This window comes from Letharia lupina, assembly GCF_014066315.1.
Source record: "Letharia lupina isolate WasteWater1 chromosome Unknown contig_16, whole genome shotgun sequence".
Taxonomy (NCBI): domain Eukaryota; kingdom Fungi; phylum Ascomycota; class Lecanoromycetes; order Lecanorales; family Parmeliaceae; genus Letharia; species Letharia lupina.
In genome coordinates, this window is record NW_023502985.1 from 1,640,943 (window position 1) to 1,651,170 (window position 10,228).

The 10,228-nt window shown below is 44.1% G+C and overlaps 3 protein-coding genes across 3 annotated transcripts; all 3 read left to right on the forward strand.

The window, feature by feature from the left end:
• Positions 1-1,467: 1,467 nt before the first annotated feature.
• On the forward strand, positions 1,468-2,889 carry HO133_003187 (uncharacterized protein; the record flags this gene model as incomplete). Its single annotated transcript, XM_037294110.1, has 1 exon — positions 1,468-2,889. One exon carries the CDS (start codon positions 1,468-1,470, stop codon positions 2,887-2,889), a length of 1,422 nt encoding a protein of 473 aa, XP_037150188.1.
• A 1,206-nt stretch (positions 2,890-4,095) lies between these two features.
• On the forward strand, positions 4,096-4,731 carry HO133_003188 (uncharacterized protein; the record flags this gene model as incomplete). Its single annotated transcript, XM_037294111.1, has 2 exons — positions 4,096-4,551; positions 4,654-4,731. The coding sequence occupies 2 exons, from the start codon at positions 4,096-4,098 to the stop codon at positions 4,729-4,731; spliced, it is 534 nt and encodes a 177-aa protein (XP_037150189.1).
• Positions 4,732-9,205: 4,474 nt separating this feature from the next.
• HO133_003189 (uncharacterized protein) lies at positions 9,206-10,228 on the forward strand (the record flags this gene model as incomplete). Its single annotated transcript, XM_037294112.1, has 1 exon — positions 9,206-10,228. One exon carries the CDS (start codon positions 9,206-9,208, stop codon positions 10,226-10,228), a length of 1,023 nt encoding a protein of 340 aa, XP_037150190.1.

A 10,228-nucleotide genomic window follows, 5' to 3' on the forward strand; every position in this document is an offset into this window, starting at 1 on the left:
AAGTAGATTCCAGTGTGGCGGGGAGGTAAGGTAGGTATGAAGCCTCTGCCAAGGCACGCTACTGTAAGCACAGTCATGACTGACCTGTGCAACTTTTCATACGACGGCGTTGTGAGTTCGGTGTTGAGGAAGCCTGACATAGAAATCCACTTTACAAGCTTGAGGGACTAAATAAGTTACACGATAGATATTGGGTCCCAATACATGTACACCCCCTTTCGATACATGTACACAACCCTCATAGCCTGGGGTACAGCTTTCGAATACGGTGGCTGTTGGGCCTGCCGTACTCTCCCTATTTTTTGAAGGTAACTTTCCATATTAATATCAACATCTACGATACCCTTGAAAGGCTAGTCTAACTGTTATTCCAGCGTATCAAAAGAATGTGGAAGCGAGTGTATATAGAGGATCTTTTTTACGAGTGACGCACTCTATAGATAGTAAGATATACGGCCTTTGAAGCACTCCGAGACTGCGCCTAGCCTAATCAGCCTACTCAGAGAATATAGCACTCGGATATGAAGGGGGGTGTACATGTATTGGCACCCTAGATATTTTACTAGCCTCGAGAGGTAACGGTGCTAATCAAGTCCAGTCTCCCATGAAGAACCCCGCGTTTCTATCGTGGGTAGCTCTCTGCGAAATTCCATGCCGGTAATCGTTGGCTTGTTTATCTGTCTTACAACGTGGAATCTGCTCTCAAGCCATTCCGAGAGTCGGCCGAGCAGGTCCCTTGAGCCGTTCAGCGCTGTTGCCTAGAGTGGAAAGTGTGAGAAAAAAGAAGGGGGGAGACCTCGAGCGCAGCGGCGCTTCCAAGAGTGGAGGCTTGCATCGAATGAGATTATGACTCGTGCCGGATCTCCGAGAAGCTAGGGCTGGCACAGGCCCTGATTTTCTAAAAGGGTCACTGCAGGTAATGCATGATGACCGATTGGCTGCCGGTGCTTTTAATCATTGGCTTCCCTGTAAATGACAGATGATTTGAAACACCACTTCTTGGTGACGGCTGCCTTATGCTGACGTTTGAGCCAATTAACACTCCAGTGTAAGAGAGGCCGAGAAAACCCGGCACAGCACCGCCACTCATCGTACCCAATGCTCTGGCTACCCCTCTCATTGTATCATGACTTGAATCATTGTTCAACACTTTCACCATTCTATCGCGAAACGCATCAGGACAGGCTCAATTACTCGAAGACCGTGACATATATCGACCGTTGACGTTGCTTCGACGAGATCTTCTAACACTTCCCGCGGCGGAATTCAGCAACAACACCACTCTACACAGACCTCAAAAAAGTCCCAACGAGTGTCAAAGCACACAGTGTGCTCAGATCCTTGCCGCAGCCAACAACACTTTGTCGGGTCAGTTTTTGGAAAGAAATACTACATCCCACATCCTCATTTCTTCCACGGCTACGCTCCATTCCTCACCCAAGGTCATAATCCTCACCCCCACACGCCATGGCAATCCTCACGAGTCTCCCCAATGAACTTCTACTCTCCATCATAGCAGACGTATCTCCGTTATACATTGAATCATTCGCGCTCAGCTGCAAGCGGATCTACTATTTGTGTATAGACACAATCCGGGAACATGACATTGTGAGAAGCAGACTTGCGGAGATGCAACCACTGGGGCTGCTGAGGACTCTGTCGTTACACTCTGAATTAGCCTTGTATCCAATATCCTCGAAGCTTACATCCACACCCTTCGAGATGGAATTCCTGCAGCTAGACACTAGCATCGACGCGGGGCCACTTAAAAGTGACATCAACGCGTGGGCACTTCAGAGCCCGTTTACCATCTTTCATGAGACCGACGAACGCCACAAAAGTGTTAGAGACTTAGCGATGCCGCTAATGGTTACAAGACTTCTGAACCTTCGCAAGATAGACTGGGCCATTTCCTATCCCCGTTACCTGCTAGAAGCGGTCTCGCAGATCGTGGAAGCAAGCCGTGAGCCCCTTTCCAGCGTTCGACAACCGTTGGCTTTCGGCAGGTTGAATGAAGTCCGCATCGTGACCACTTGTGACTGCACCTATGGGATGGGCCTTGCGGTACTACTTGCGATGATCCCTTCCGTCAGGAAACTGAAGGTTTTGCGTATATGCAACACCGATCCGTTTGTTTGCCCGTACCCGCGTTACGACTCTGGTGTCACAGAGATGATCTTGGACGAATACGCTGACTCGAGCTATCTGGTGGAGTTAATCAAGCATACGAATCGCTTGCAGAAGTTCACATACAATCACAATATCTATAGTACGGGTACCTCAGCAAAATTCGAACCTCGGCATGTGGCAGAAATCCTGAAACAACGCGCTGGACATAGCCTTCTCTATCTGAATCTATCAATTGATGTTCCAGGATGTCCTGGATATCTGTGCCGAGACCGGTACCGGAATCACAACGATCTGTCTCTCGGACCTCTTCGAAGCTTCAGTGTCTTAAGAACTATAGTGACATGTGTCGATATGTTCATCAAGACGCGTGGACTCAGCGAATTTGGGAATGGGACTGGCACGGTGCAGAGACTGGTATCGTGGTTGCCAACTAGCCTCGAGGCACTGGTTCTCCACCAAGGGTTGGAAGAGTGGGATAAGGACACCTTGCGGATGCTGTTTCGAGGATTTCGAAAGAACAAGCAGAAACGCGTTCCGAATCTCAAACTCATCGATTTCGTGCGATGTCCTAGCTTCGAGCCACTGATGTCGGACAATATGAAGACCGCTTTTCAAGAGATGGGAGTGAAAGTAGGCTACACTCTGTACTGGTGCAGAAATCCTGAGTGTCGTCAGGTATTTGAGCAGCTGGAAGACTGGGAAGGGCGCCCTTGGGTAGAAGCGCTTGAAGAGTGCTGTCAGCACGAATGGTGTGGATGAAAGTCGACAGAGAGTACCTATGAGAAGCAATGTCGGTCAAATGGCGTTTGCGTCTAAGGCAAAGTTAGTCGACTGGCAACAGCTAAAGGAGACGCGATCTTGATGCAGCTAATTCATGTACATTCATGCCACTACCGAACCCGTTACTTCCATACGCGTATCCCAGTTACTTCTTCCTTGGCCGCTTCTCTCCGTCGGTCACTTTTTGCACCTCACATCCAACTCTCGGCTCAACTCTTCCTCCTTTTAATCTATCTCTTCAACAACTCTCGCGCTGTCATGACTCGCCAGCTGTAGCGGTGCTTTACCTGCGCACGCGAAGTTCAATGACTTATCTGTTTTTCCTGCCGTTACATTCCATTGTACCAAAATTGTGAAGCACCATTTCCAAAGTACCTTACCTCATGAGTCTCTCGCTCTTCGGCTCTCGCTTTCCCGTCTCGGCGTAACTGTGGCCTTGCTGACATACCCCTGATTGCATAATCCTTGAGAAAGAAAAAAAAATTCCCACAGTTCTGGCACACCCCAAAATCAAAAATCAAAAATTTCAATTTTTCTGTATAGGTCCACAACCACAATTAATTATAATCTGGAAAATTATCAAAATTTAATAAATAGAGTGTAGATTAGATTATAAAATTCTTAAAAGATTTAAATTATTCGTTATATTGTAAAATAGAATAATAGCGAATTTTACGAAGTACTCTTGACAGCTTTAGAATAGCCGAGGTAAAAAAAAAAAAAACCTTGGCATTTATTCAGATGATTTTTCAGCGCACCCTCGGCAATGTCAAATCAACATTTTATTATTTTACTTACGTTGTATAAATTAAATTTTTTAGATACTTTAATAATAAATACTTGGGTGTATAAAGTATATATTCTATAATTCTTAGACTATAATTAATTGTGGTTGTAAACCTATATAGAAAAATTGAAATTTTTGATTTTTGATTTTGGGGTGTGCCAGAACTGTGGGATTTTTTTTTTCTTTCTCAAGGATTATGCAATTAGGGGTAAAGCGAGGAGGATGGAAAGGGCCGTAAAGTCCGACGAAAAAGCGCCGGGTGCAGCGCTAAGATTCTTGTGTAGGTCCACTAAGCACTTCACAAGTATAAATGAAGTCGCATATATTCTCCTACATTCAGATTCCGAACAAACTCGAAGAATCGAGACTGCTATCTAACACGAATTGACCAACGGACAATGGCAACCCGCGAAGACCCTCCCACCACCCGCCTCTCCACCCCTCACGTCCCGATCCACTTCGTCCCCGCCAAAGCCGGCGAGATCATCAAGCTCGGTTCCGCGCTGACATTGCGCGTCATGGAAGACGGCTCCCACACCGACAACCGGCTCGGCGCCGTCGAACTCATCATCCCGCCCCGCACTTCCGGGCCCCCGCTGCACTGGCACGAAATGCACGATGAGACTTTCCTCGTTACGAAGGGTACGGTGAGGTTTCATTATCCGGTGATGGAGGGTCCGGGGGATGGGGATGGGGGTTTTCATGCAGATGCGCGGGTGGGGGATTATGTCGTTGTGGGGACGAGGGCGCCGCATACGTTTAGTAATCCGTTTGGGGAGGAGGCGAGATTTTTCAACACGTTTACGCCGGCGTTTTATGTGAACTATTTCAAGCTGATGGCGGAGTTGTTGCAGGTGAGTTTGGCTTCATCCTTGATATTTTCTTGGGATTGGGATTGGGATTGGGCTTTGGGCAAAGGGGGTTTGCGGGTGGCTTGCTGATGAATGTGTACGCAGGGAGGAGAAATGACGCCAGAGGTCAATATGCAGGCTATGGCTTCTTATGCGACCATCCCTGTCGAAAAGCGCGGTTGAGTGGGTGGGAGTGAGGTGAGGTGTGTTCGTAAAGGAAGGAGAATGTTGGAACCAAACTTGGACTGAAGAAGTGATGTACAATGCACGACCACGTTCCTTTGCCGGATTCGCAGAGACATCGTATATGCAATCTTCTTTGAAAGTAACGTATGCAGACAATTCAACAAGCTATTGGAGGGTGTGCATCCAAAAGGCATGATGATCCATTGACTTGTTGCTAGGTGGTAGGGGGCACGCAGATACGGCAAATGCTGCAGCATCTCCATCACTTCTTCCATATTCCCTCTGCGTCGCAACTCCTCGGCGTGGACGCCTGACCAGCCTTTAGGAGGTGCGAAGACGAGAGCATTTGGCTCTATATAGGGCAGCTTGATCAGCAGCTCGTAGGATACTTGTATGGTGGCAATGACTTCTTCGCGAGAGTAGGAGCTCTCGGCGTAGAAGGGATGGACGCGGAGCGGAAGAGAAGTGGACATAATCCCGCAAGTTGTTGTTTGCAGATGATGTCCCACGTAATTAAGCTAGTCAATAGAAGTAAAGAACTCCTGATAATCGGTGGTTTCTGTATCACTGCCATTGTGCCTGGTAGAATACAGTACCAGATCTTAAAGCTCGGGTAAAGGAGTGTAAAGTGAGGTATGAGGTGTAAGGGATGATTAGTTTGGAGGTAGCCCCGATATTGCAATTCCGCCTTGGATGAGTTTGGGCGTTGTAGAATGATGTGCCGAGGAATTGAGAACTAACCCCAACTTGGCCCAGGAGAATATGTAGCACCAGGTGTATATCACCAAGTAGCTACAAAACACCATCCTGGCAGCTATAACCTGGGCCTGTGGGCTCTGCACATCGTACTACTCCAAGTGCACGATGGTCTGACAGTCTTGGGTTCAGTCCTCTCGAGTGGTGTCCTTCCAAGCATAGCCGTATCTGACAATGGAAACTACAGCCTTGACGTTACATCTCTGGCAATCACGATGCGAACATTCATCACAAAATAAGAAAGGCTTTGGCCTAGTACCCTACCCTAATTCGCTTATTTGGTAGCAGACCCGGGTCGGCACTGCGGATTCAGGTGTGATGAGGTCTTCTTGTCCTGGCCAGGATATCTGGCAATCTGTGCTGCGTAAGTGTCCGGGAGAGGCCGTGACTGATGTAAAGAAGTCTTGTTCAATGATTAGCCCCAATAATTTGTTATAGGTCTCGGCTTACCGCTGGCTCGTCACGTCCAAGGTCTAGTGTTCAATGAGTGTGTTAAATGAGAATCTTGACCTATGTGCGATGATTGGTCGCCAATTTGTGTTATAGGTCTGGGCGAGCCACCGGGTTTTCCACTGCGGTAAACAGCCAGTTTCCTCAATGTCGCGCAATGCACTGCGTGGGGCCTTTCTGAGACTATATGATGGAATTTTGATGACGGCTTGTTGTTTTTCTATGGAGTTTGTGTGCTACTTATAGTTGTTGCCAAGCACAATAGGGCTGAGATGCTGAATCCCAACACTACTCGTGCGTTCGAGAAGTGAGCTACTTGATAGAGCGAGGACACCAATAGATCAAGCGACATCGCACTAAGTAAAAAGATCTATTGGTGTCCTCGCTCTATCAAGTAGCTCACTTCTCGAACGCACGAGTATAGAAGCGGGACGGGTTATGCTCGTTACGACTAGATTAAAAGGTAATCACTAGTAGTCCGTCACTAAACAGTAACTTATACTAGTTGTAGGCTTGAAAGCGTACGACCGCTTTCCCACACATCTACTATATCTCTGACGCAAAGCGATCCGCGCCACTCCTTGACTGTTTCGTTTTGGGGAAGCTAGTACCTGTAATCGGGTAAAGTGACGAATAAAAGATGTTTCATTTATATTACTGTATTATTACAGAAAGAACTACTACCTATTATTACTAGGAAACGCACTTTACTAGAAAATGCAGTTTTTTTAAAATTCGATAAATCCGGCGCAATATCAAAGTGTTTACTTCTTATTAGAATTCTATAATAATTAGATATAATAATAATATATATCTTACGATCTATATAGATATATAGCTACTTCTATAAGTTAAATTCATTATAGTAAGTAGATCTAGTTACTCTGAAGTGAACATTAATATTAAATATAATATTTACTCGCTAGTAACTAAGCGAGCTTTTTATTTCTAATTAATCTATTACTCTTTATTTAAGATCGCTTAATTTTAAACTTAAATAATAGATAGTAATATATATTAATTACGATATCTATAAGTATAAAGCTTTTATAATTACTATAAAGTTATTATTACTAGTTAAGAAGTAAGTTATAATTAAGATAGATAATTCTAAATTCTTTTATTAACTATTACTTAGTTAATAATAGATTAATTTATATTATTTAAATTCTAAATTATACTATAGAATATATTCTATAGTTTATACTCTTTAGAATATAGATTTCAATGCGTTAGAATGGGCCAGGCCATATTTTAGTGGGAAGTAGACATTTTGATATTGCGCCGGATTTATCGGATTTAAAAAAACTGCGTTTTCTAGTGATAACAGGTAAGGTAATGTAGATAGATCCCTCACCTTACCTAATCGATGCCGAGTCCTCAGGCCCAAACAAAGTCAAAGATTTCCGCGATAATTACGATAAGGTATATCGAATACGCCTCGGATAGTAACCAATCAGTGTGACTACATGAATTTGACTTGGGAACCGTGAATCAATCTTGAGCTAGTCATACGTGGCAAATATCTTCCCAGCCTTCTTACCTAATCATGAGCATCATGATCTGAACCCTGCTACGGAGTTAGCCTCAGTACTCAGACTCTACATTTTTGGGGGGGGGCCGGAACATTATATTGCCGAGCCGATTCCGTCATACCCCCCCTGTAGAGTCTGAGTAGGAAACCACGGAATCGCTATATTGACCGTTATTTTGTATGGGATCCTCACCAAAATTGACCGAAATAGAAAATAAATAGTTTCTTTTATATATAACTTTTTACTAAAAACTCTAATTAAAAAATAATCTTTTATAGAATAACTATTTAAATATCGTAGAATTAGATTTTTTTTTTCAATTTTTAATAAAATAGCTTAATTAATTATTTTTAGAAGATTTAAATTAAAGTTTTAAAAACTATACTTTTAACCCCCCTCTTATTTTTTAACGTGCACCGGTAAAATTCCAAAAATAATATCAAAATACTCGTTATATTTATAAGTCTATTTAAGAATATTATTATAGAATTCTCTAGGCCAGATTTTACACATTAAGATTTGTTATATTTTTACTTAAAATTTATTTATCTAAGCTATTATCTTAAATAATTTATTAAATAATTTTAAATTTTAAATTATTATTTAATAATTTATAGATATAAGTAAAGATATATAAAGTTTTATTAATATTTTTTTTACTTTATTTAATTATTATATTATTTTAAGATTTTTAGAGAAAAAAATTAAAAAGCTTAATAACTTTAAAGACTTCGAACTTTAAATTTAGAAAATTTGATATATTATTATTATATATATTAAGAATATATTTATAAATTTTTATAAAATATGATGGTTCGGTTATTAAGTAATAATATATCGAAGTTATAGATTATTAAGTTTCTTTGAAATAGTTTCGGGGTAGCTCGCTCCGGGGTAATAGCTACCCCGGAACTTACTAATGCTGATATATACTCAGGGGTAAATATCTCATATCAGCTAAACCACCAAAAAAATGAGGCTTGGCACGGTTTCCTGCTCAGACCCACTGCGTGGGGCCACTGAGACTACTACGGAGTAAGAGCGACGCCGTCGAGCGGGAGCGGGTACTCGGCCACTCAATTGTTTCCCAGCTGTTCTACTCGTAGACTGGTATAAGGGTACCAACATTACACGGCTCAAGTAAATGACGCATGATATTTTCCCCCGGGATTAATCCTTGCCACCTCCAACATAATGTACCTGTGTCTTTTCTCTTTTTTTCTTCCACCTTCCCCTCTTTCTTTCTTTCTTTCTTTCTTCCTCTTCATCATTCTACGTCACAGACTTTGACTCACTTGGTCTTTGTTTGGTTGGTGCGGGTAGCAGCACCCCCAATCTTCATCCTCCCCAACTGCTCCGAAATGTTACTCGCGACGAATCTGCGAGCCTCTAGCTCGTGGTGTGATCGGCGCATCATCTTCATCTTTATATTTTTTATCTTCCTCTACATCATTGCCCTGATCTCCTTCAGCCCGTCCTTACGCCAATTTCCGCAACATTTCCTCGGTTACCACACTGCTTCCCATGGCTTCACTGAAAGTGTATCTCCTGACTTCGAGGCTCCCAGTGATTACTACGCTACTTCCCATGACTGGACCACAAGTGCGTCTCACGACTTGAATACAAGTGCACCCTGGACATTTGATCCTATGAAACATAGTGAGAATTATGGACTGTCAGACTTACAATGCAGCTCCGCCTTTCCAAAACTCTACACTTCCATCGATGAAATGGTAGCTCGTCACACTTCAAACCCCATCAGAGCAGATAGTTTGGATGCTGAAATGACCGGTGACCACGCCGTGACAGGGCCGGTAAAGGCCATGATCTTCAAAGGAGAGCTTTTTGTCATTGAAGATAAAGGGATGACGGATTACTACGGCACTCGACTTTTCGCTACTCTAGACGCCATACATCGTGCCTTGGTGTCCTTCCCCGACCGGGCACAGCTGCCGAGCTGCGAATTCATCATCTCCTGGGGAGATAAGCCTGCGCGTGGCGCTCCAGTCTGGGGATATACAAAGAACGACACGCCGGAGTACTACGACACATGGCTGATGCCGGATTTTGGGTTTTTCAGTTGGCCGGAACCGAAGACAGGCGCGTACACTGAGATTCGGCGTGCCATCAGGAGAGTGGAGAAAGAAACGCCTTTTGAGAAGAAGGTACCAAAGCTTGTCTGGCGGGGGGCACCCCTGATTGAAGATCGAGTGAAATTTTTGGATTACACGCAGCAAAAGGCCTGGGCCGATGTCCGGGTCATCAACTGGGAAGATGGAAATGATCTCGAAAAGAATTATTTGACGCTGGCGGAACACTGCCGCTACATGTTCATCGCCCATGTTTCGGGCCTCAGTTGGAGTGGCCAAGGCAAATACACCCGCAACTGTCATTCAGTCCTTATATCTCATGAACTAGAGTGGCGCGAGATCTACGACTCTGCACTAGTTTACTCCGGTCCTGAACAGAATGCTGTTAGGGTTGCAGATGATTGGTCTGACCTCGATGCAACCATGGAAACCTTTCTTGCAAACACCACAGCGGCAAAGACCATTGCTGACAATGCCAAGGACTCGCTGCACGATAGGTACCTGACGCCCGCAGCTGAAGCTTGCTATTGGAGGAGACTCATCCAGGGCTACGCCTCAGTTAGTTTCGACCCGGAGCTTTACGAAGCCGACGAACAGACCCTGCGAGGGGTGCCCTATGAGTCATTCACACTGCTTCGGAAAGTTCACTGGGACGCGTATTGA